The sequence below is a fragment of the Argentina silus genome, assembly GCF_951799395.1.
Source record: "Argentina silus genome assembly, chromosome: 7".
Classification (NCBI taxonomy): Eukaryota; Metazoa; Chordata; class Actinopteri; order Argentiniformes; family Argentinidae; genus Argentina; species Argentina silus.
Window position 1 is genome coordinate 23,555,397 of NC_139661.1, and position 24,867 is coordinate 23,580,263.

The 24,867-nt window shown below is 48.6% G+C and overlaps 2 protein-coding genes across 4 annotated transcripts in view; both read right to left on the bottom strand.

The window, feature by feature from the left end:
* The window catches only part of lnpep (leucyl/cystinyl aminopeptidase), a 14,768-nt gene extending 294 nt beyond the window's left edge, over positions 1-14,474 (bottom strand). The window contains exons 1-22 of the mRNA XM_083673158.1: positions 14,031-14,474; positions 10,041-10,135; positions 9,743-9,945; positions 9,518-9,629; positions 9,165-9,422; positions 8,749-8,939; positions 8,427-8,565; positions 8,042-8,173; positions 7,531-7,651; positions 6,979-7,130; positions 6,611-6,724; positions 6,269-6,400; positions 5,961-6,092; positions 5,353-5,513; positions 5,133-5,221; positions 4,757-4,940; positions 4,337-4,493; positions 3,770-3,954; positions 3,440-3,601; positions 3,156-3,296; positions 2,869-2,950; positions 1-2,273 (exon numbers count right to left, since the gene is read on the bottom strand). The exon at positions 1-2,273 is cut by the window's left edge and continues 294 nt beyond it. Coding sequence (XP_083529284.1) covers positions 2,049-2,273; positions 2,869-2,950; positions 3,156-3,296; positions 3,440-3,601; positions 3,770-3,954; positions 4,337-4,493; positions 4,757-4,940; positions 5,133-5,221; positions 5,353-5,513; positions 5,961-6,092; positions 6,269-6,400; positions 6,611-6,724; positions 6,979-7,130; positions 7,531-7,651; positions 8,042-8,173; positions 8,427-8,565; positions 8,749-8,939; positions 9,165-9,422; positions 9,518-9,629; positions 9,743-9,945; positions 10,041-10,135; positions 14,031-14,052 — 3,189 coding nt within the window. The 5' untranslated portion in view covers positions 14,053-14,474 and the 3' untranslated portion in view covers positions 1-2,048. The remainder of the gene's footprint in view (positions 2,274-2,868; positions 2,951-3,155; positions 3,297-3,439; positions 3,602-3,769; positions 3,955-4,336; positions 4,494-4,756; positions 4,941-5,132; positions 5,222-5,352; positions 5,514-5,960; positions 6,093-6,268; positions 6,401-6,610; positions 6,725-6,978; positions 7,131-7,530; positions 7,652-8,041; positions 8,174-8,426; positions 8,566-8,748; positions 8,940-9,164; positions 9,423-9,517; positions 9,630-9,742; positions 9,946-10,040; positions 10,136-14,030) is intronic.
* A 1,218-nt stretch (positions 14,475-15,692) lies between these two features.
* Positions 15,693-24,809, bottom strand: erap2 (endoplasmic reticulum aminopeptidase 2). Of its 3 annotated transcripts, XR_014554300.1 has the most exons (22): positions 24,748-24,809; positions 23,888-24,328; positions 23,502-23,688; positions 23,163-23,332; positions 22,925-23,063; positions 22,490-22,624; positions 21,878-21,998; positions 21,501-21,655; positions 21,135-21,248; positions 20,926-21,057; positions 20,671-20,802; positions 20,418-20,486; positions 20,095-20,270; positions 19,903-19,982; positions 19,551-19,734; positions 19,215-19,371; positions 18,825-19,009; positions 18,335-18,496; positions 17,628-17,768; positions 17,420-17,501; positions 16,857-17,239; positions 15,693-16,696 (listed from the first exon to the last, which is right to left on the bottom strand). XR_014554300.1 is itself a non-coding variant. In XM_083673162.1 (21 exons), the coding sequence occupies exons 2-21, from the start codon at positions 24,061-24,063 to the stop codon at positions 17,093-17,095; spliced, it is 2,844 nt and encodes a 947-aa protein (XP_083529288.1). In that variant the 5' UTR covers positions 24,064-24,328; positions 24,748-24,809; the 3' UTR covers positions 15,703-17,092. The 3 variants fall into 3 exon arrangements, 2 of the variants coding, with proteins under 2 accessions (XP_083529288.1, XP_083529289.1); XM_083673162.1 differs by having other exon boundaries at positions 15,703-17,239; XM_083673163.1 differs by having other exon boundaries at positions 15,703-17,239; positions 24,648-24,782.
* Between the last annotated feature and the right edge of the window lie 58 nt (positions 24,810-24,867).

The window sequence follows — 24,867 nt, forward strand, 5'->3', positions numbered from 1 at the left end:
AACCCGTCATAATGACATCAAATCAATAAGTTATGACAGCTTATAGGAAAGCTTATAAGAAATGACTTCACTGACTAACCAAAATAAGTTTGGTCTTCCCTGGCCAAAAAGAGCGGTGGCGCCCTCTCCTGGAAGCTTCATGTTCCGCATAGGAACAAAGAGGTCGAAGTGACTCAGTAAAGGACCAAAACAACAGCTAGTTTCATGACAGTGTTGTCAGTTCTCATAAGCTTGATGTAGACGTCACACAGAGGGCAGCGACACACAGTACAAAGCAAATTCACCTTGTCCTAAGAAAGTTACCCTAACTGCCTGTTTAAAACATGCACACATTCAGCAGGAGAAACCAACCCTCCATGAGATGGTGCTAAAAGTCTTAAGAGTTGGCCTCTACTGCCCTCTCCTGTTAAAGAGTTGGCCTCTACTGGCCTCTCCTGTTAGCAGATTGCGTCTGGCTGACTACTGGAACCAGACCTGCTCTAAACCCTGATCTAAGATCAGTTTATCTTTGGATTAAGGTAAGGAGGGAGAGTAATACACCCCTAAACCCTGATCTAAGATCAGTTTAGCTTTGGATTAAGGTAAGGAGGGTAATAAACATAATGAGTACTGAGAGCTTTCACAAGCAGTAAGGGAGGACATAGCATAGCCTGCTAACCCAGGCTAGCCAATGACAGAGGATTCGGCCTAGAGGACAAAATCAGGTTGATTACTGCCAGACTGACCTGGCCTATGTAGGGAACAGACTGACCTGGCCTAGGTAGGGAACAGACTGACCTGGCCTAGGTAGGGAACAGACTGACCTGGCCTAGGTAGGGAACAGACTGACCTGGCCTAGGTAGGGAACAGACTGACCTGGCCTAGGTAGGGAACAGACTGACTTGGCCTAGGTAGGGAACAGAACCAGGCAGACCTGAGCTTCTGATTATCCATGCATTGATGGACCTGGAGCAGGTGGAAGTTACCTAGAACCACTGGTCCAGGGTTAGAGACCCCTAATAAGGAATATGTATACACTTGGGAAATGGGTATTCTGATCCTGGATCTGTGGTTAGGGGCAATTTCTACCTTTGAAAGATTCACATAAAACGACACTACCTAGCTTCAAATATGGAGAACAACAGGGTCACTCAACTCTCCTCCCCGAGGACTAAATCAGGCCAACCCATACATACATTCATTTATTCTAAATGACCACTGATGTCTTTGTTATTACCTTCAATTCAAAAGCAACACTATAGCTTAGTCAAATCCCAGTATGAACGTTTGCTGGATTTTCAAAATATGCACATTAGCCCTTAACATGACCCAACATTCATTAGAATCCAACCTCCAGCATCGGTAAAATCACAGAGCATTAAAAGCATTTGGCCATGTGCATAACTCAACTTTACACACTATATATACACACACACACACATCAGAAACCCAACTTTAAAATGAGAGAAAAGTCTGCACACATAAAACATGACCAAACTTTGTCTGCACACATAAAACATGACCAAACTTTGTCTGCACACATAAAACATGACCAAACAAAGTAACATGGAGAAAGGAGCATTTACAAAAAAAATAATTACAAGTTTACAAGCATTGTGAGAGGGTGAAAATAATCTGTACACTGATTGCACTGTACGCACAAGAGGCTGGTCAGAGGACAACAACGGTGGGCTCCCACATGTACTTCCTGGTCTCTTCTACCACACGAGCACGGCCTAATCCTTCACCATCTTATCCTAGGCACAACTCTGGGCCTAGGACATCATTCAGTCATCTCAGGGCCCTGTCCTGGGTGAGAGTTCCAGGGGTCGGTCACACACACACACACACACACACACACACACACACACACACACACACACACACACACACACACACACACACACACACACACACACACACACACACACACACACACACACACACACACACACACACACACACACACACACACACACACACACACACACACACGTTGTTGACCTCTTTTCTTCATACATTTCTATCTTCTGTTACCGCTAGTGCTGTTGGCGGGGGAGTAAAGCATGCTACTGTCCAGTGCATGCGTCATTGTCTGTACGGGCAGGTTGAGGCGAAAGCTGGAGGCAGGAGGGGAGGTTCGGTCGACAGGAGGGGAGGGGAGGTGGCCAGTTTCGGAGGGTAGGGAGGATGGTGTCCATCCAGCGCTGGTTCATCTTGATGGTCTCTAAGGCCTCCTGCACAACCCGCATCTGAGAACCCCTCTCCTTCAGACTGGAGAAGAACCCCTGCACCTACACAGGACACACAGTCACAGTTAAAGCCCAATTTGACCCTGTAATCCAGTGGATTTGTTTTCATTATTCAATAGTAGACACGAGCAGGGTCAGAAAAAAAAAAAAAAAAAAAAAAAAAATAATAATAATAATAATAATAATAATTATATATATATATATATATATATATATATATATATATAATCAGAAACATAGTAAAAAAAGGTAAAACCTCAGAAAAAAAAAAAAAATGGTGTCCCACCACCTCCCTGTTCTCCTTCCCTCTCCCTGTTCACTCCAGGGCTTCCTTCCCAACATCCAGAGTCCTATCATACTCCTAAATCCCATCTACTGTCCCACAATAACCCTCCTGCTGTAGGTGAGGTCTGTTAACTCTCTCCTGCTGTAGGTGAGGTCTGTTAACTCTCTCCTGCTGTAGGTGAGGTCTGTTAACTCTCTCCTGCTGTAGGTGAGGTCTGTTAACTCGTCAACCTCATCAGTAATTGTTCGATTTCAAATCCAAGCGTTTGGAGGATTGTATACCTGCTCCAGGTGTGTCTGTGTGGAGGATTGTATACCTGCTCCAGGTGTGTCTGTGTGGAGGATTGTATACCTGCTCCAGGTGTGTCTGTGTGGAGAATTGGGAGGTGGTGGATTTGATGATGTCCTGGATGGCAAACGATCCCACTGGAAACCTGTCATCACACACAGATGCGGCACAGACACAGACATCTCCTCAGAACTAATGCCTTCTCTTTCAAACATAATTCATGAATATCCATACTTAAATTATTGATACACATACGATACAAATGCTAAATCTGGCATAAATCCCTTCCCATAAAGATATTTCTTTGCTGTTTCCAGTTTGACCCAGAATGACCGACAGACAGCACTTACTTCTCTATCAGCCGGTCCCAGTTCTCTTGGACAAAGTCCCAGGCGAACAGGTGGCCAGCGAAGCCGTCACTCACAGTTCTGATGACCAATGGCAGCTCCTGGGTCTGGATAGTATGTCCCATTAAGCCATCGCTCAGAATCCTTCAGGGGGAGGGACTTGGGAGTCAAGCACTGGTGACATCACTAGAAACACTTCATTAGACACACTCTTGGTAAAACTTTAGTTAGCCACAGAGGCCCACAGGCCGCGTCCGTCCGTCCGTCCGTCTCTCTGACTCACTCACCATACGATGCGTCGTGTGTCCTGTGTGGAGGAGAGGGCCTGCAGGATCTTGCGTTTCTCGGAGTCGTAGACGGCGTGTCTGTAGGCCTCCCGGAGATTCAGCCAACCAGAGTCGGACTGAGCTGCCACATTGAACACCACCCGCTGTAGACCACCTGGGATACTACAAACAGACAGGACTGGTCACTGCAGAGCGTGTTCGTGTTTGTGCGCGTATGTGTGTGTGTGTGTGCGCCTATGTATGTGTGTGTGTGTGTGTGTGTGTGTGTGTGTGTGTGTGTGTGTGTGTGTGTGTGTGCGTGTGTGTGTGTGTGTGTGTGAGTGTGAGTACCTCAAGGTCCCGTTGGAGGTAATGTAGTTGTGGTACAGCGCCTTGGCCTGGTCAATACAGTTGTGTCTGTTCAGTCTACAAGCCGTCTCCAGCAGGGCCGACTGCAGCTCCTGCTTGGACACACTGTCCTCCTCCCCCCACGACTGACTGTCCATCAGAGCACCCAGATGACCCAGGATGTACCCCTGAAACACAAGCACCTCAGAAGAAGAACAAGAATAGACAGACATATTTTGTGTGTGTGTGTGGGTGTACGTATGTGTGGGTGTGTGTGTGTGTGTGTGTGTGGGTTGGTGTGTTTTGGTGTGTGTGTGTGTGTGTGTGTGTGTGTGTGTGTGTGTGTGTGTGTGTGTGTGTGTGTGTTTTGGTGTGTTTTGGTGTGTTTTGGTGTGTGTGTGTGTGTGTGTGTGTGTGTGTGTGTGAGGGTGTGAGGGTGTGAGGGTGTGAGGGTGTGTGTGTGTGTGTTTTGGTGTGTTTTGGTGTGTGTGTGTGTGTGTGTGTGTGTGTGTGTGTGTGAGGGTGTGTGTGTGTGTATGTGTGTGTGTGTGTGTGTGTGTGTGTGTGTACCCTCATACGGCAGACCAGGTCCTGCTCCTGTCTCTTGTCCAGCAGGCGGTAGACGGTGTCGAGCTGAGAGAGCGCCGCCTTCAGAGGAGCCGTCTCCGTCTCATTGGTCACATAGTCCAACAGATTCAGAACTTTCTGGAACGGTACACGACCCAGCCTGGGGGGGGGGGGGGGGGGGGGGGGAGGGAGAGGAGAGAGGAGAGAGACAGAGAGAGACAGAGACAGAGAGAGAGAGAGAGAGAGAGAGAGAGAGAGAGAGAGAGAGAGAGAGAGAGAGAGAGAGAGAGAGAGAGAGAGAGAGAGAAAGTGTCTTTTTCTTTATCTCCCTTTTTGCCTAATTTTATTTGGAGTGTCTCTATCAAAAGTAAAATTACACAGGTTCTCACACACACACACACACACACACACACACACACACACCTGAACAGAGCGAAGATGTTGTGTATGAGAGAGGCGCGGTCTTCTTTGGTGAAAGTGTTGACATCAGCCTTCAGAGCCTCTATGAGAGCGTCCCAGCCTTCCTCTCCATAGTGAACCACGTAGAAACCCGTGTTCATGTAGTTCAACTTCAACCACTTCAGACTGGCGCCCATCGTCACAGTCGCTGCACAGGGAAACACACTGTTCATCACAGACTCTGCATATGACCACGCCCCCTGGTGGAAACACACCACCGTCCACTCAGACAGTGAGGCTCGTATCTAAAACCAGTTGTTCCAGTTGGACTACCCCAGCTAAAGGGTAGGGTGAACTTGGCAGCCTAATCAGCAACTCTCTGTACTGTGACCGTGTTTACCTGTCTTATCCTTCAGAGTGAACACCTGTCTGCAGGACGGGGCGGAGCTACAGCTGTCATTCACGTAGGTCACAGGGATGTTCCACAGGCTGCAGACAACACACAGCACAGTCAGCACTCAATTCACACACACTATTTGTTTAAGAGTGTGTATACATCTGTGTACAGAGTGTGTGTACATCTGTGTACAGAGTGTGTGTGTGTGTTTGGTGTAACTCACCTGGAGGTGTGGTTGGTGTTGTCAGCAGAGAGAAGAAAGTGCTCCTGTGTGAATTTCACCTGACCACCTTTGCAGCTGACAGTGACCAATGGGAAGCCTTTCTGGAGGGTCCAGGTACTCATCATCTCTGACACTGTGTCCGGCTGAGAAGAGACCTGGGCCTGGGGGGACGGGACGGGGGGGGGACGGGGGACGGGGGAGATGACTACTAGTACTACAGTACAGGTTATACATGCAATTGAACTGCAGGACGGGTCATACAGGGTAAAGACCTCATCATCACAGATCAATGTTTCAGAGGGAAACCACAGTAAAAGAGACAAACTCAAACCAAAGCCGAAACCTAAGAGTTTCCTGAACTCACTGCTAACCTCCAGACACAGAAGAGGGGGCGGGGAGCAAGGGGCCAACAGAAGAGGGGGCGGGGAGCAAGGGGCCAACAGGGGAAGACTGTTGTGCAAGGGAAAACAGGATGGCGGCAGCTTATGCAGATGAGATGCAAAAAAAGGAACCAGACGTACTGACACAGGAGGAAGCCATGTCAGCCCAGAGCAGTCTGGACGAACGGCTGGATCCACTCCTGCAACCAGCTCACCACACACACCTACCTGTGTGAGGCTGTTCCAGAGGTCCTCAGTGACGGTGTTGGATCCCTTGTACTTGGACAGGTAATTAATGACACCCTTTCTGAACTGACCATCAGGCAGAGTGGAGTTCAACATCAGGAGGATGGACGCACCCTGTAGACACACACACACACACACACACACACACACACACACACACACACACACACACACACACACACACACACACACACACACACACACACACACACACACAGGGTCAATCAGGGATCCCTATCACATGGACGTGCTGTAGATGACTATAGGTAAGGGAGACGTATAGACCCTACCTTCTCATAGGAGACGAAGTCAAACATCTCAGCCACCTGTTCAGGTGTGGTCACCTGGGTGGAGACTGGGTGGGACGAGTTCAGAGCGTCTTTGTCAAGCGCCCCAAGTCGCACCCCCAGGAACAAGTTACCCTGGGAACAAAATATTTTGGTCATTTAGCAGATGTTCTTACTCAGAGCCACTTAATGTACAATAGGGTTAGTCAAATGAAGAAGCTGAAAAAACCGTACATTACCAGCAGAGTAACTAAAACCTACTCAAAAATGAGAGTCAGTGTTGACGTGTGTGTGTGTGCGTGTGTGTGTGTGTGTTGACGTGTGTGTGTGTGTGTGTGTACGTACGATGTCTAGCTCAGGGAACTCCATCTGCAGTGACATGTACTGCATGTAGCTGGCAAAGCCTTCGTTGAGCCACAGGTCATTCCACCAGCGCATCGTCACCATGTTCCCAAACCACTGAGACATAACACAGACCACCGTCAGACCACCGTTAGGACAACATTAGACCACTGTTAGGACAACATTAGACCACTGTTAGGACAACATTAGACCACCGTTAGGACAACATTAGCTAGGAGTAAGCCGATATCTAACATTACCATGAAACACAAAGGGCTCTAGTTATGACCACAGAAATCTGTCTTACGCAGACAGACAGACACACACAGACACACAGACACACAGACACACAGACACACAGACACACAGACCTGGTGAGCGAGCTCGTGTGCGATGACAGAGGCGACCAGTTGTTTGTCCAGTGGAGAGGACTGGTTCCCCACGAGCAGAGTGGTTTCTCTGAACGTGATCAAGCCCCAGTTCTCCATGGCTCCCGCTAAGATGTCTGGGATAGCCACCAGGTCTGAGAGAGTCAGAGAGGAGCAGAGTGGTGGGGGGGGGGGGGGGGGGTTAGAGAGAGAGAGAGAGAGGGGGGGGGGGGGTTAGAGAGAGAGAGAGGGGGGGGGGGGGGTTAGAGAGAGGGGGGGGGGGGGGGGGGGTTAGAGAGAGGGGGGGGGGGGTTAGAGAGAGAGAGGGAGGGGGGGGTTGGAGAGAGAGGGGGGGGGTTAGAGAGAGAGGGGGGGGGTTAGAGAGAGAGAGAGGGGGGGGTTAGAGAGAGAGAGAGGGGGGGGGAGGGTAGGGTTATGGTCCATCATTAGTCGAAGCATCACAGCTTTCCTTATTCCATTGTGCAGCATTCAGAATGTGTCATCATGTGAGGACTCTGTGTGTGTGTGTGTGTGTGTGTGTGTGTGTGAGCTCACCCAGTTTTTTTAGGGGGTAGTCCATGTCAAAAAACGTATTGTAGAACTTTAGCAGCTTGGCAGCTGTGTCCAGTGCATAGTGTGTGTGTTCCTTCTTCTCTGGCACAGAATACACAGACACCTGCAACACAACACACAGAGATCACACACACACACACACACCCACCCACACACACCTACAGTACAATACACACATACCATACACATTGGTGTTTTTGAAAATATATCCCACCGTAGGAATGAAATGGTAGACAGGTGAGAGTGTAGAGGTGGGGTAGACAGGTGAGAGTGTAGAGGTGGGGTAGACAGGGGAGGGTGTAGAGGTGGGGTAGACAGGTGAGGGTGTAGAGGTGGGGTAGACAGGTGAGGGTGTAGAGGTGGGGTAGACAGGTGAGGGTGTAGAGGTGGGGTAGACAGGTGAGGGTGTAGAGGTGGGGTAGACAGGTGAGGGTGTAGAGGTGGGGTAGACAGGTGAGGGTGTAGAGGCGGGGTAGACGGGGGCGGACCATACCTGCGTGTTGGAGACGTTGGTGGTGACGCAGGTGAAGTTGGCAACGATGAACGCCACCAGGTAGGTGCTCATGTTGACACTCCTCTCGTACTCATCCTCCAGCAGGCCGCTGGCGAGCGCTGTGGTGTTGGCCTGGGGGGGGGGGGCGGGGAGGGGGGGGTTACTGGCTGACACTAACAGTAACTACACAGTGTGACTGACACACCTGTGACCACACATTCACCCGGCCTCACCCTGTGTCAACAACATGGACATAACACAGGAGTTTGAGTCGACAGACAAACCATGTCAAGAACTTTTCAGAAGCAGACGCACATGAGCCAGTATTAAATCTATTCCCTGTGATGCTGATTTGGGGGCTGAAGCAGCGACTGATGTTGTGTACCTTGCGCATGTTGGAGAGTGTGATGAACTCTGGCTCTCTGGTTATCTTGACCTTGAAGGTGGCTTTAAAGGCCGGCTCATCGAAACAGGGGAACGCCTTCCTCGCTGACAGGGGCTCAAACTGGGTGGCGGCTAGAACCCTGAGAGGCGGGGAAAGGGGAGGGGTGTCATTATGCAAAATCAAGTCAACAAAAACTAAGCTTTTATACGAGCTTTGACGCCACTTAACAGTTGAAGTCCCATCCTTACTCAGAACTTGGAAAACCTTGTTAGATGTCCTTCATGTGAAGTCAGAAGTTTGTTGTCATTGGTATGTTGCATACCTCTTGATTCCGTTCTTGTCGTAGTAGGAGCTGTTGTAGAAGCCTCCGTAGGCGTGAGAGAGCTCGGCCGAGTACTCCAGGGTCAACACACACGTCTGCCCGGCCTTCAGGTCCTCAGGGAAGGTCACGGCGATCTGCTCCCACGGCTGGTACTCCAACACCTTCACCTCACTGGCTTTACCCTCCCCTACCTGGACGGAGGAGGGAAGGTTACACACCTGTGAGCCGTCACATCAGGACATTTAATCCTGCTTCTATGCTACATGTTTAAAGCTTCTATGCTAACTTAGGACAGTGGTTTGGAAATGGAAATGTTTAAATCAGAAATGTTTAAATCAAAGTGACATTCAAAGCCCTTTATGTTCATGTTTATCATTCTCTCGCCATTTGAATGTTCAAAACGTTACCGTCCCAACCTTGAAGGTTGCCTTGGTGATGGTGAGATTGGCACTGTGCAGGACGATGCGCTTGGTGTCGTGCTGTACGGTCATGCCAATGACGGCTTGGCCAGTGAAGGTCATGGAGGTAAGGTTAGGGATCAGAGAGAGGTCATAGTTCAGGGGTCGTACACTGGCGGGGAGGCGGACCTCTGTCCAAGGGAAGACTTCCCCATTAGAGGCTAGAGGGTAGACCACCTCCATCGGAGAGGAGGAGTTAGCCTTAGGACAGCCCACCTAGGAGAGAGTCACATGATAAATATACACACACACACATAACTGTACACACACCCACACATGACAGAACCACTCCACGGGAGACGAGAGAGTACCTTGGTGAAGGTACACCACGGGACGAAGTACAACACCATGGACATGGACGTCAACAAGACCAGGAGGAACATGCCCACTATCAGTGTCCGAGTCGAGGGGCGGGAACATGTTCTGAGCGGAGCAGAGAAAGCAATATTAGACACACATCTACAGTTTCCTCTTTATCGGACTATAAAACAATGTGGGTGTTGGAAAAAACGGCTGATAAGAGAGAAAATACCGACCTTGGTGGAGCCTGTCTGGTGTAGGGGGAGGAGGTGGGTCTGGACGAGGAGCTTCGGTTCATGAAGGACATGCCCAGCAGGCGTGCTGAGGACTCGTAGTCCTCCTCCTCCTCGTCGAGCTCGTTCTCTCCCAGGCCTCGGACCAGCAGGCGGGAGCTGCGAGGCTCATACACCACGTCGTCTGGGTCCAGGGCTGGGAACGCCTGCAGAGAGAGGAATCATTCTGTGTCAATTGCTTTTTCATGCCAACAAGAATGGTGTCAGCAAGTATTTGGGAGAAATTCCCATGTGGGAATACCGGGAATGCTGAGGAGTCTTTGGCCAGATCCACCACGTCAGGCTCCTCCTCAAACATGCTGTTCTCGATCATGTTCCTGGGCAACGAGGCCTGCTCTGAAACACACACACACACACACACAGACAGAAGAGCAAAGGGTTAAAATACACACTACACAAGGCCATGTCATCACACAAACACACACACACACACAGGGAGGTTCATTCATACTGTCACAGGACCTGAAAACATTCAGAGTGATGCTTTCTCACTGTCTGCTGCGTGCAACTGTTAGGCCCATCTTGAGTGAGCTATTGATGGGACACATTTCAGGCAACATGGTCTTTGTCAGGGTCCTGAACTCCTAAGCACCTCATTACCGTCATATACAGTTCAAACGGGCAGGATGCTGAACCTTGGCCTACCGCCGCAGAGCCATAACAAGTATTTTCTTCATATTCTTATTTACGCTTCATTTTACCAGGAAGTGCCTAAAGGTTTCCACTTCTCTTCACAGAGACACCTGGCAGGACTCCAGCAATAACCTGAGAGGCCGGCGGCTGTCACTACGCTCCGTCAGACAACCCAGGCTCTCTCACTACGCTCCGTCAGACAACCCAGGCTCTCTCACTACGCTCCGTCAGACAACCCAGGCTCTCTCACTACGCTCCGTCAGACAACCCAGGCTCTCTCACGAAGCTCCGTCAGACAACCCAGGCTCTCTCACTACGCTCCGTCAGACAACCCAGGCTCTCTCACGAAGCTCCGTCAGACAACCCAGGCTCTCTCACTACGCTCCGTCAGACAACCCAGGCTCTCTCACTACGCTCCGTCAGACAACCCAGGCTCTCTCACGAAGCTCCGTCAGACAACCCATTTACTCTGTCTGTTTCCTGCTAGGCAGCCTCTCCCCTGGTAGTTCCTTGTTCAGTCATTTAAACAAGTAATGTGAAGATGAGTAGGAAACCGGAGCACTGCTTGGGTAAAAAACAGATACTGTCGGTTAGAAGGTGTTCTTTGGAGGGGCTTCAGTGAATCTCATCTGAGACAAGACATCCAAGGCAACTCTTTAACTATGAAATTAAAGATAGTATGTGTGTGTGTGTGTGGGGGGGGGGGCAGAAACAGAGAGAAAGAGAGAATACAATAAAGCATTCAAAGCTACTCTATTCTCTGGCATGAAAAGGTCGTCCCTGAAGGCTCAATGTTGAAGAGTGAATAAACAGTCTAGGGAGCTGCAATCTGACACCAAAGGGAACAAAAGTGTGATGAGCTACTGACCTCAGATCATCACTGGTCCCCGTGACTTAGAGTCTGTGTGGAAAGACGCCACAGAGTGCACTGACACGGGTCAACCGCAGCTGGGGAGAACTGGGCCACTGTCTATGGGACTGCAACGTGACTCTGGCACAGCAGGGATCTGCACCGTGTGTTCCCTCAGACAAACAGAGAAATGTTCAACTTCCAAATTCAATAATAAGTGCAGTAGTGAAGTGGTATGTGAGCCTATCGTCCCTTTGTGACTTAAAGTGTCCCATTCTCCCTCATAATAATCTGTGCACGTGGGGACAGAGCTCCAGTGTGTGTTCTGATTCAATAAGGGGTGTAAGTGTAGCACGCTGGGACTGGACATCCCTCAACTCATGATGACACCAAACAAAGCTGTCTCTATCGTGTGTGTGGCTAACCGTGACACAAACACAGGCCAACACACTCAATCTGAAAAAGGAGCCAACTGAAGCTTTTATCGGTGGCTGCAGCTCAGACCTGATGCGAGGGGGTGCTCAGAGGATGTGATCAACAATAATGGAACCATAACAACCGGATCACGTTCTTCTGAACCTCTTCCAGACACCTTAGAACATCAAGCACACCTATCATGTTCAATCAGGGGATGTGGTAGGACTAGCAGTCTTATAGCAATGAGAGAGAGAGAGAGAGAGAGAGACAGGGGGAGAGAGAGAGAGAGACAGAGAGAGAGAGAGAGAGAGAGAGAGAGAGAGAGAGAGAGAGAGAGAGAGGAGAAGAGCTTGAGAGCAAGATAAAAAAAGAGGAAGACAGACAGACAAACCAATGACCATACATAAACCCTCCTTGGCTGGGCTGTAGGTTGCTGCAGTCTCCAGGCCCTCGCTGTTTTCAGATAAAGCCTCAGTGAAACTGAAAGTGGGTTAGCAGCTCACCACACGCTTCCTGTTTTCATCAAACACCCTAACACAGAACCTGGGGAAAACACAGGCCACAGTGCTGCTGAAATGACACACGCAGGGGAGGGGGCCTTAACTTAACTGTCGGCGGAAAAACAACAGCAAATGAACACACAACAACCTGTAGTCCCACAGTACAGTGTCAATACCCACGATGCCATTTAATCATGAACTGTGCTGCCCTTCCCATGACTGATAAAACAGAATAACAAACTAATATATCCATTATATTTCATAAAGCCTAGGCTATCTAGCTCCCAATGTCAACAGCACACAGTGGAACCCTGGGCGTATTATGGACTGTTCCAGTCTGAACAGAAGCCTTTTATTGCCTCTAATAAAGCTCTGGAGCCACAGTGGAGCATAACAGAGAGGTCATAAAACACAGAGCTGCGCCCGGCGGAGCCCACAGACCTTATCAGCCCACTAGGCAGACAGTGGATAAGGAACAGTATCACACACGCAGGGCAGGCCTCAACGCAGCAAACCGTTTACTCAGTTAAAACTTCATTAAAGAGGCATCCGATTGACTTGCTTGTATGCACAGTGCTGGGTGTGTCCGTCAGACTGGACGTGTCGGTGAGACTCTTTAAACAGCACTGAGAGAACGCAGCAATCAGGACTCACAGATAAAGGCTAAAACACACTGTAACACCTGACCATGTATTTCCAAAACAAGTATTTTAAAGAGCGTTTCAATACTGCATTGAGGCTATAATCCAATTGGGACTCCTTGGAATTAGGCCCATGCCAATGAATAGCTGCAATACACAAAGCCATGCCACCCTCAAACAGTTCATATTCCGGACAAATCTATTAGAGAATGACGCATTCCACATTTAATGTAATAGCAATGAAGAAGTGAACTGTACTCAGGGGAATAGTGTAACATGTTTACAAAGAAAGAATATGGAAAGGATTATAATCCAATACACTTGGGAAAATAAGGGGATGGGCTGTCATGTTACTGAAAATGACCTTCCATCAGCTGTAGGCAGCCTGAAGGCTGGTACTGTTGTACTGTATCTGTATCTAAGTACTGTTGTACTGTATCTAAGTACTGTTGTACTGTATCTAAGTACTGTGGTACTGTATCTGTATCTAAGTACTGTTGTACTGTATCTGTATCTAAGTACTGTTGTACTGTATCTGTATCTAAGTACTGTTGTACTGTATCTAAGTACTGTGGTACTGTATCTAAGTACTGTTGTACTGTATCTGTATCTAAGTACTGTGGTACTGTATCTGCCACAGGTCCTCAGCTGCTGGCATCTCCTACAACATGACAGGATCCTCTAGTCCAGTCTGACGAGCTCTTCTTAGTTGTAAACTTCAGCTCTGATAAGGAGGCTTTCGTAAATATAGGCCCTCAGCTGTTATGTCAACCATAACCTCTCACTCAGTCTGAGGAATGTGTGTGTGTGTGTGTGTGTGTGTGTGTGTGTGTGTGTGTGTGTGTGTGTGTGTCCTCAAGTGAATGTCACTCTGCTGGTACACAGGTTTGTTTCCTTTAGCTAGCTAAAGCTCTCAACAAGCAGCAAGCTAAAACAGCTATCCTTTATCCTTTCCTTTCACAAGTTGCTGTGCGCTTATTTCATCTGCCAACATCATGAGTCAGATGTAGTTAGCAGCATGTCTGACCGTGGCTCTCAGCCGGGCACCGGGACCGCCGGCACCGGGACCGCCGGCACCAGGACCGGACAGGTGCTCGACATTTGTTGACTTCAAAACAGGTCTGGTCTGGTGCAGCTGACATTAACACCCTGAGGTTAGCCTCGGTAGCAGTCTAGCATCTTATCCTCACCACCACTGTCGAAGGGATCCATATCGCGGTGTCTGGACGGGCCGAGCTGTCCGCACGTCCACGATAACAGCCCACAGGAACGCGAACGCTAAACGGAATCACTGCGAGCCAAAGTCCCAGGCTACGTGCAGGCTAGCCGCCTGTGAGCCCCGCCGCCGGCCGCCGGCCGTCAGGGTCTGGTCTGGTCGGGGAGCGGGACGAGCTGCGGCGAGGCGAGGCGAGGCGAGGTCCTCCGACACTTCCTCACTAGCTAAGCTAGCATGCGGACACGAAGCAACTATGTAGGAGCACCACAACTTAACTCTCCATGCCTGGTCGGATGACTTGGAGGGTTGAAACGAACCCAGTTGGAGTAGTCAGTTAGCTAACGCCTCGAAGTCCGTTCGCCAAATAAACCCATTTCCGAACCCGACGTCCGTTATTAAAGTGTTCGCGGCGCGTCTGACAGCCTGGCCGGAGCTCTCCGACGAACTTTGACAGCTGTCCGTCAAAGCGTTTCCTGTCGTTCTATTGGCGGCTGCGGTGGCGTGGGCGGGGCCAGGAGTTGGAGCTCCTGAGGACGATCCCCCGGATGTGCTTCAGTCAACATCAGAAGGCTGAAGGTGTCTATCATCTCCTACATCAACAGTATCTATCATCTTCCACATCAACAGTATCTATCATCTTCCACATCAACAGTATCTATCATCTCCTACATCAACAGTATCTATCATCACCTACATCAACGGTATCTATCATCACCTACATCAACGGTATCTATCATCTCCTACATCAACAGTATCTATCATCTCCTACATCAACAGTATCTATCATCTCCTACATCAACAGTATCTATCATCATCTACATCAACAGTGTCTATCATCTCCTACATCAACAGTATCTATCATCTCCTACATCAACAGTGTCTATCATCTCCTACATCAACAGTATCTATCATCTCCTACATCAACAGTATCTATCATCATCTACATCAACAGTGTCTATCATCTCCTACATCAACATCTATCATCTCCTACATCAACAGTATCTATCATCATCTACATCAACAGTGTCTATCATCTCCTACATCAACATCTATCATCTCCTACATCAACAGTATCTATCATCTCCTACATCAACAGTATCTATCATCTCCTACATCAACAGTATCTATCATCTCCTACATCAACAGTATCTATCATCTCCTACATCAACAGTGTCTATCATCATCTACATCAACGGTGTCTATCATCTCCTACATCAACATCTATCATCTCCTACATCAACAGTATCTATCATCTCCTACATCAACAGTATCTATCATCTCCTACATCAACAGTGTCTATCATCTCCTACATCAACATCTATCATCTCCTACATCAACAGTATCTATCATCAGCTACATCACAATGTCTTTCTGGACAAACATCTCTGAAGTGGGTTATGTCATAAGGCATATAAACTTAATAAATACAAAATGTGTTCAGCAATGGTGAAACCTGAGAAGTAAGGGTAGTACTCTGGAATTTAAAAAAAAAAAAACAGTCTGTATTGAATAACTTCTTCAATATTACGTTACTGTAATAGACACTGAACAAATTGAGTCAACAGAACAACACACAGAGTTATAAACCCTTAAAACCCATTAGGAGAGGAATCCATAGTCAGCATTCGAATGGCCTGAAGTGATTGGTCTGTCTACCTGGAAGGACTAAAAGGAAACACACACAAATACACACACAAATACACACACAAACACACACACACACACACACACACACACACACACACACACACACACACACGCTAGCACTGTTCAGGAGGTCAGTCATGTGCACTGAGACAGTGTAATCAGCAAACAGCCAGCATGTGACTGAGCTGTACTTCCCTCAGGCTGTAGGCTGACCACAATAGAACCAATAGTTATTGATCTGGCCTTGTGATGCTTGTGTGCAAGTTTATTTGGACCATGTTTATTAAACAAATGTTGGTGGGTATCATAATGGAAACCAAATGTAATGTCTCACCACAGTACCAACCTTACCTCACTGTGTGTGTCTGTGTGAAGTCAGGCGGTGGTTTGGTGTCTTCCTCCCCCTCTATGTTTATTAGTGACTATGGTAATTGTTTTGGATTTTGCATTCTCAGCATTTGCATCGTGTTGGATATTCGCTCTACAGTACATGTTTTTTCAGGACCTTCTCATCGTGCGCTGCTTTACAATAATCTTCCAGTATTATCTTTTTTATTATCTTTTTAATCGAATTCAACAAAATACATGATCAAGTCCCTGATCTCAAATTAAAAACAATACAAAACTATTCACTCAGTAAGAGCAGGAAATGATCTCAGACATCCCTCAGAAAAACAAGTTCTTTCAAACAGCTGCATGCAACATCCCTGGGCATCCCACTCAGACGCCATAGCAACCGCAGAACACAATCTGTTGCAGAAAGGAACTGGAGCAGTGATGATGATGAGGATGATGAGGATGATGATGATCCTCTTTGTTCCTCATCAGTTACAGTAATCTGTGCATCTCTCTCTCTCTGTCTCCCTCCTCTGCCTGCCTGTCTGTCTGTCTGTCTGTCTGTCTGTCTGTCTGTCTGTCTGCCTGCCTGCCTGTCTGTCTGTCTCTCTGTCTATCTTATCTCTCTCTGTCTCCCTCCTCTGCCTGTCTGTCTGCCTGTCTCTCTGTCTGTCTCTCTGTCTGTCTGCCTGTCTGTCTGTCTCTCTCTCTCTCTCTGTCTCCCTCCTCTACCTGTCTGTCTGCCTGTCTGTCTGTCTGTCTCTCTCTTTCTGTCTCCCTCCTCTACCTGTCTGTCTCTGCCTGTCTGTCTGTCTGCCTGTCTGTCTGTCTCTCTGTCTGTCTGCCTGTCTCTCTGTCTGTCTGTCTGCCTGTCTCTCTGTCTGTCTGTCTGCCTGTCTGTCTGTCTGCCTGCCTGTCTGTCTGTCTGTTTGTCTGTCTGTCTGCCTGTCTGTCTGTCTCTCTGTCTATCTTCTCTCTCTCTCTCTTTCTCTCTCTCTCTCTCTCTCTCTCTCTCTCTCTCTCTCTCTCTCTCTTTCTTTCTCTCTCTCTCTTTCAGTCTATCCGTTCATTCAGCCAGCTCCTCAGTGTTCCCAGGGTCCTTTGCAGAAAGAGAATGTTCTTCTGGACGTTGTCCATGGCAACCTGAGTAGCCCTCAGTTGAGATGCCTGCTCTCTGATTGACTCAAAGAACGACCGCACCTGGACAGACACAGACACACACACACACACACAAACACACAAGCACACACACGCACACACACACACATTATGAGAACTGAATAACAAAGTTAAAAGGCACATTCACAGCCTGGAAATGACACACTTGGCGCACACATTCCTGGACACATAGTGGCATAGGGAAGATGATCAGTCCCTCACCTCACTGAGCTCCTCTGGAGAGTAGAACTGGGCCGTGGTGCCAATGATGATGTTCCTGATGCAGAACGATCCCAGCTGGAACCTGCAGAGTAGAACATCAGGTCCCAGTCTGTACTGTCTGTACTGTCTGTACTGCATGTCTGTAAGTCTGCCACCCCACCCAGAACCTATGTATTGAGATATACCGTCTGGTCCTCTGACCACCTACTTCTGAACTAGTGTGTCCCAGTTCTTCTTGACGTAGTTCCAGGCCAGCAGTTGTCCTCTGGGGTTCCTGGCCACCATGAGGATGAGGGAGGACAGGTCCTGGGAGCGAATCACCTCCCCCTCCAGACCAAGATCCAATAACCTGCAACATAGACACCTCTGGGATCACCTTCTCATTATACTTCATCTAGATCCTCATTTCTTATTTCTTTGTTCAAAATGGAAAGTCAGTTGAGAATCAAATCTTCATTTGCAATGATAACCTTGGCAAAAGGCAAACATAAAGTGAAGTTTTGTTAGTTATAATCTGATTTACTGTCTTACTTGACACCGTTATTGTATCTTCAAGGTCCAGTATGTAGATTTGAACATTAACATATTGCTAAATAGCCATGATATACAGTAGTGATCAAAGAATGAGATCACATGATGACTAATGTCCAGTGAAGAGCTCTGTGTTGGTCCAAACCAAACGCTTTCTAAAACCTGGTGTCCAGGTCGAGCACAGGCCTCAAAAGACTTATTATAAGTTTAGATTGTTTAAGAATATGCACATGTTATCCACTATTAGAAAACATAGCATATGTACTTGTTCACATTTTCTGTGTGACCAGAGTGCAGTAACCTCAAAACTATAAGCTTCACCTTTAAGCAATCATGCCCAAAAATAAATAATTAAATAGAGAAGTGATCTCCTGAAGTGAGTACCTGTGTAGTTTGTGTGTGTCCCTGCTGCTGGCCAGGGCTGACAGGATCTTGTGTTTGTGTGTCTCTGAAGAGGAGAGTGTGTAGGTGTGGAGGAGGGTGGCCCAGCCTTGGTCCTCCTGGGCCCCTACTGAATACACTGTCTCTGCAACGTCTGTGGGGAGGCTGGGGAGAGGGAGAGAGCACACTCACTAACTCAGCATATATGTAAAAGAGTAAGTTGTCCTGTCCACCACCTCAAGAAAAAAAAAACTCAACCTCCACCACTACCAATGTGAAGCAGACAGACAGACAAGCAGGCAGACAGACAGACAGACAGACAGACAGACAAATGGACGGATGGACGGACGGACAGACAGACAGACAGACAGACAGACAAGCAGGCAGACAGACAGACAGACAGACAAATGGACGGATGGACGGACGGACGGACGGACGGACAGACAGACAGACAGACAGACAGACAGACAGACAGACAGACAGACGGACGGACCTGAGGGTGCTATTGGAGTTCAGCCAGTCCCTGAAGCGTCGCTGGGCCTGTCCCAGACAGGGGACGTCTCCTAGGTGGCAGGCCATGGACAGCAGCTCTGCCCTCAGCCGCCGCTCCGACACCGAGCCCTCGTCACTCCACGTCTGCTGGTCGATCACACCTCGGAAATACTGCAGGATGTACGTCTGCACCAGAGAACACACACCGCAGGACGACATCACACACACCGCAGGACGACATCACACACACCGCAGGATGACATCACACACTCACTTCACCTGCACACATTTACTCTTTACACACTCAGAACTAGACGAGTCATATCATGTGTATGTGTGTGTGTGTGTGTGCGTGTGCATGCGTGTGTGTGTGTGTGTGTGTAAGCGTTACTCTGAGCTTCTGTGTGACGTCGGGTATGTTCCTCTTCTCTAGTATCCTGTAGAAGGTTTCCAGGTATCCCAACCCCTGCAGAAGAGGCACAATGTGTTTCTCTGACTGCAAGTAGCCAATCAGGTCCAGGGCTTTATCCAGCGACACCCGTCCGGCCCTGTAGAAAACAGAGACAGGTCACATCAGAGACAAAACAGACCATGCCATGACAGCAGCCATGACAGCAGACATACTGTCACAGATACATAATACAGACCCTCCTCCAGCTCCACGGTCTGCTCCTGTAAAAGACACGTACACACACACACACACACACACACACACACACACACTTACGTGGCGAGCTGGAAGGCGTTGTGTATTAGCTGAGTTCTGTCTCTGTAGCTCAGTGCCGTGTGGTTCTTCTTCAGTAGCTGGGTCAGCGTGTCCCAGCCGCCCTCTTCATAGTGTACCAGGTAATACCCCGTCATGTCAGCATTCACCTTCACCCAGCTCACCTCCTCCCCCACATACACGCTGTCTGAGAGGAGACACAACACGGTGGGCACTGACACACAGCCAGCAGAGCAGGTAGACAATGTGACGGGTCTACAGTGTTTCTCCCCCTGTCATCTTACCTGTGTGTGTGGTCAGCAGGTGTCTGTGGTCAGCAGGTGTCTGTGGACGGGGTCTACAGTGTTTCTCTTACCTGTGTGTGTGGTCAGCAGGTGTCTGTGGACGGCAGTGGAAGTGTCAGTCCTGTAGGTCAGAGGGATGTGCCACAGGAACCTGAGGATAGGAACAGGGAGAGAGGATTATATGTGTGTGTGTGTGTGTGTGTGTGTGTGTGTGTGTGTGTGTGTGTGTGTGTGTGTGTGTGTGTGTGTGTGTGTGTACTCACCCCTGCTGCAGTGTAGACCATAGAGGGTCTGAGGGATGGGTCGTTTTCAGGAACCTCTCCTGTCTGAGTAGCAGACGAGAGCCGTCCCTGGTAACCGTTACCAAGGGAACCCCTTTCTGCAGCGTCCAGGTGTTCATCATGGCCGCCAGGTCAAGGTGCTCGCCAGCATAGAGGTACTGAGACACGACAACCAATCAGGACTCAGATGACACAACTACACCCTCAGGTGAATACCACACAGAGGTACTCACAGGTAAATATCACACTGCCACATCATAAAGTGGAAATAAATTGTAGGATAATATGATGTTTGGTGTATTTACTGCGTTCTTGGAGGCTTGGCTGCTGCTGTAGCAGTGTTTCCCTGAGGTAAAGTCCTCTTCTGAGCATGTCTGAGAGAGAAAGTCAGAATATACTGTATTACTTTTTCCTTGTATGAATGTCCATAATGTCTGTCTGTCTGTCTGTCTGTCTGTCTGTCTGCCTGTCTGTCTGTCTGTCTGCCTGTCTGTCTGTCTGTCTGTTTTTAGACTTGTTTGTATGTGTTTTCTTGGTGTATTGGTGTGTAGTTCTCACGTTGGCCAGGCTGTCCCAGAGGTCCTGGTTGCGTGCGTTCTTGTAGCTGTACCTGCGAAGGTATCGTACGATTCCCCTCTGGAACACCTCCTCTGTCAGGAAGTGTCTGAGCATGTGTAGGACACACGCCCCCTGGTGGAAGAAATAACACTATATTTGCTCAATGTGTGTGTGTGTGTGTGTGTGTGTGTGTGTGTGTGTGTGTGTGTGTGTGTGTGTGTGTGTATATATGCTTGTGTGTTATTTAGTTTATACCTTATCATAGGACACAGTGTCGAACATCTCTTTAATCTGGGTCGGGCTCTCTGCTGGGCTGGAGATGGAACGGGAGGAGTTCAGGGAGTCTCGGCCAATCGCAGCAAAGCAGGTGTCCAGCAGATAGTCCTCCTGGGAAACATCAGGATTCAACATTCCTCTCTGACTGTGTTTTTAAATGAAGTGTTTGTGTTATAACTGGATCCTACCACTCTCAGTTCAGGATAGGTGGCTTCTACTGAGATGTACTCCATGTATCTGGCGAATCCCTCGTTCAGCCAGATGTCGTTCCACCACTCCATGGTCACCAGGTTACCGAACCACTGCAGGAATGAAGAGAACCAGCCACACCTTCAGGTATGAGTGTATGACCACAAACGTGTTTTTAGACCATTCCTCATTCCATTCCATGCATTACAATGAGCCTGTCCTCCGATTTCTACCTCCACCAGCCTCCACTGGACCAAGAACGAAACTAAACCATTCAGCCCAGTATGACTCGTTTAGCTAGTTGGCAAATGGCTAATATCTGACCTTAACGATGGGTTAACCCAAACATCCTGTCCCGCTCTCACCTGGTGGGCGAGCTCATGGCCAATCACCATGGTAACCCAGAGCTTATCAGAGGCGGAGGAGGTCAGAGGGTCGTACAGAAGGCTGGTCTCTCTGTAGGTGGTCAGACCCCAGTTCTCCATCGCACCAGACTGGAAATCAGGTATGGCTATCAGATCTGGAAGAAGGGAGGAGAGAGAGGGCGAGAAAACACAGGGTGAGGGGAGGAGGGGAGAGGAGGGAGGAGGGAGAGAAAACACAGGGTGAGGGGAGGAGGGGAAAGGAGGGAGGAGGGAGGAGGGAGAGAAAAAAGAAAGAAAAAAGGGGGAAACAGTAGGTAGGAATGGTTACCTTGTTTAGGCAGAGGGTAGTACAGTAGGTGGGTAGGATAGTAGGTTACCTTGTTTAGGCAGAGGGTAGTAGATGTTGAAGTATTTCTCGTAGAACTCCAGCATCTTGACTGCAACCTGGAGAGCGTAGTGGGTCTGCTGCACCTTCTCAGGAGCAGCGTACACAGACACCTGCATCCCACATCAGCACACAAAGAAATACAGTTCCGTCTGGCCACCAGAGGGCAGCAGAGATCACCCCTAGAGACTATGGACTCCCAGGTCCTTCTAGTGACTAATGAAGGACCCTTCCCTTTAAGAAGCTTGGATCGGGGATGATTCGACCAAAATGTAACTCCCATAGCGAGTGGCGAACCACTGCTGGGCTATGGTGGAGTGTAACAACCTCAGCTCTTAAAGCCTGGTCCCGTGAACATAGGAGGTTTTTGCTTCTTCATAGGTGGGTTCAGCTGCCCTCTCCTTAAAGTCTCTGACCTGAACCGACGTAGACTTGATTTTTTATTATAATTATTATGGTATAGATATTATATATATATATAATATATAGATATATTATGGTATAGACGTCTCTTTTCTATGAGCACAACGTATGCAATGATATTTCATAATTCATAATTGGAAGCGACATTTTCCCCCTCCTCCCCGGTCCTGAGAGCACCCACCTGAACCCCGGAGGACGTTCTTGCGCTGACAGATTTGAAGTCACAGATGACGAAGGCCACCAGGTAGGAACTCATCCTCACACTCACAGCAAAATGGTCCTCTACCAGACCCTCCTCCAGCTGCACGGTCCGCTCCTGTAGAAGACACGCACACACACACACACACACACACACACACACACACACACACACACACACACACACACACACACACACACACACATACACACACACATTATAATACACATACACTCACCGTCTGCTCCTACAGGGTAACACACACACACACACACACACACACGCACACACACACATACAAACACACACACACACACACACACACACACACACACACACACACACACACACACACACACACACACACACACACATACACACACACACACACACACACACACACACACACACACTCACTATGGGCATGTTAGACAGGGCGATGTGCTCTGTGGTCCTCCTGATCCTGATGGAGTAGTTGGCCTTGAAGCTGGGCTCATCAAAACAGGGGAAAGCCATCCGGGAACTGGTGGGCTCAAAATGAGTGGATGCCAGGGTCCTAGAGAGAGAAGGGGTATTATAGCAGATGACATGGAGAGATTGAGGCACACAATCCATACCATGTGAGGTGCATCTAGAGACTATGGTCTGTCCCTACCGTGTCTCCCCCGTGCTGCTCCTGTAACTGCTCCTGTAAAACCCATAGAAACCATCTCCAAGCTCCGCCCCAAACTCCAAATACAGATAGTACTTCTGGCCAACCACGAGCACTCTGGGAGAGAAGAAGGCTGCCTGCTCATGGGCGGGGTTATGGAGCACCGGGAGCACCTGCATAGAAGTCAGGTGAACAGACAGAGGTTAAGAAAGCCTCGTTTTACAGGTCAAGAAATACTGAAGAAAGAATTTTTTAGAAATATTCGGAATTGATCAATCAAATATCCCAAGTAGTACACCCAACATGAAATGTCCCTTCCACTAATCATGGCTACATGAATACCTGGTCAGACAGGTGAGCCAGGTTTTGGTCTAGTATGGTTGCCATGGTGATACGCAGCCCTTTGCTGTGCAGGACGACCCAGTTGGTGTTGTTGCGGACGTGGATCTGGATCCGAACAGAACCGGTGAACCTGAGGGTGGTGAGGTTAGGGTGCAGGAGGAGGTGGTAGTGGACAGGAATGATGTACCTGGAAAAGTCACACAAGAACTACGCTGGAAACAGGTCGCTTCATTATACCCAAAGATCCTTTCAAAGCCAACAGTTACAAAGAGATAGTAGGGCCCTGAGTTTTTCCTGATCAGGTTACATACAACAGTGTGTCAGTTCTCAATGGGACATTCATTAAACAATCAATGTTAACTGGATCAGACAGAACAGAATAGTACCCAGGCAAACGCAGGCGGCTCCAGGGGAAGGAGAGGCTGTCCCTGGCCAGGGGAGGTTGCTCTCCTGTGGGGTGGGAAGGGTCCGAGGTCTGGGCCGGGCTTGGGGAGGCCTGAGACCCGAACAGAGGGAGAAACAGAGGGAGGAGAGCCAGAAGCAACAACCTGACCAGGATCATGGTCGTGGAAGTGTTGTTGGACCACTAGTCTTTGGTTAAAGGGAATGGTTCAGACCACTAGCTGAAATGCAGATCACTCTTGGGAACTAAAACAAAAAACTTCCCAAACATGGAGCATAAATGTTTATCACGAGACTTATAGGAGGATGTCTGTCTGTCTGTCTTTGGTTAAAGGGAATGGTTCAGCTGTCCTACTCCAGAGGAACGGTCCAGAAAGAGGTGGTGGTAGTATCCTCTTCAGATGTCCAGCAACTCTAACTTGAACCTGATGGAGAATGAAATGTATCGCTTTTAAAAAACAATAAATGTAGTCTATCTTGTTCATTGTGATACCTTAATCAATATATTTTAAGTAAAGTTCAGATAATATGTCTGTACCAATGGAAGGCTATGACGTTTTTACACACTCACTCACTTACACACACACACACACACACACACACACACACACACACACACACACACACACACACACACACACACACACACACACACACACACACACACACACACACTCGCAGTAGTCATGCATGCCCTGCTTAAAAAACGCAACAATATTTCTGTTAGTAGTGCAGCATTATCACCATAGACCAGTCCTTGTGTTGCCATGGTGCCCCAGCTGTACCCTGCCTGGGTGGAAGTGTGTTCTGTGCGTTTTGTCGTCTGTGTTTTTAGTTTTTTTACCTCAGTTAAGCTGCGTCAGCCTCCCTCGGTCTCCCGCTCTCCACTTTCAGGTTTCATTTTCTCTTTCAAGCTCCCGCCCACTATGCCTGCCAATACAGCAGCAGCCTATGTGTGTGTGTG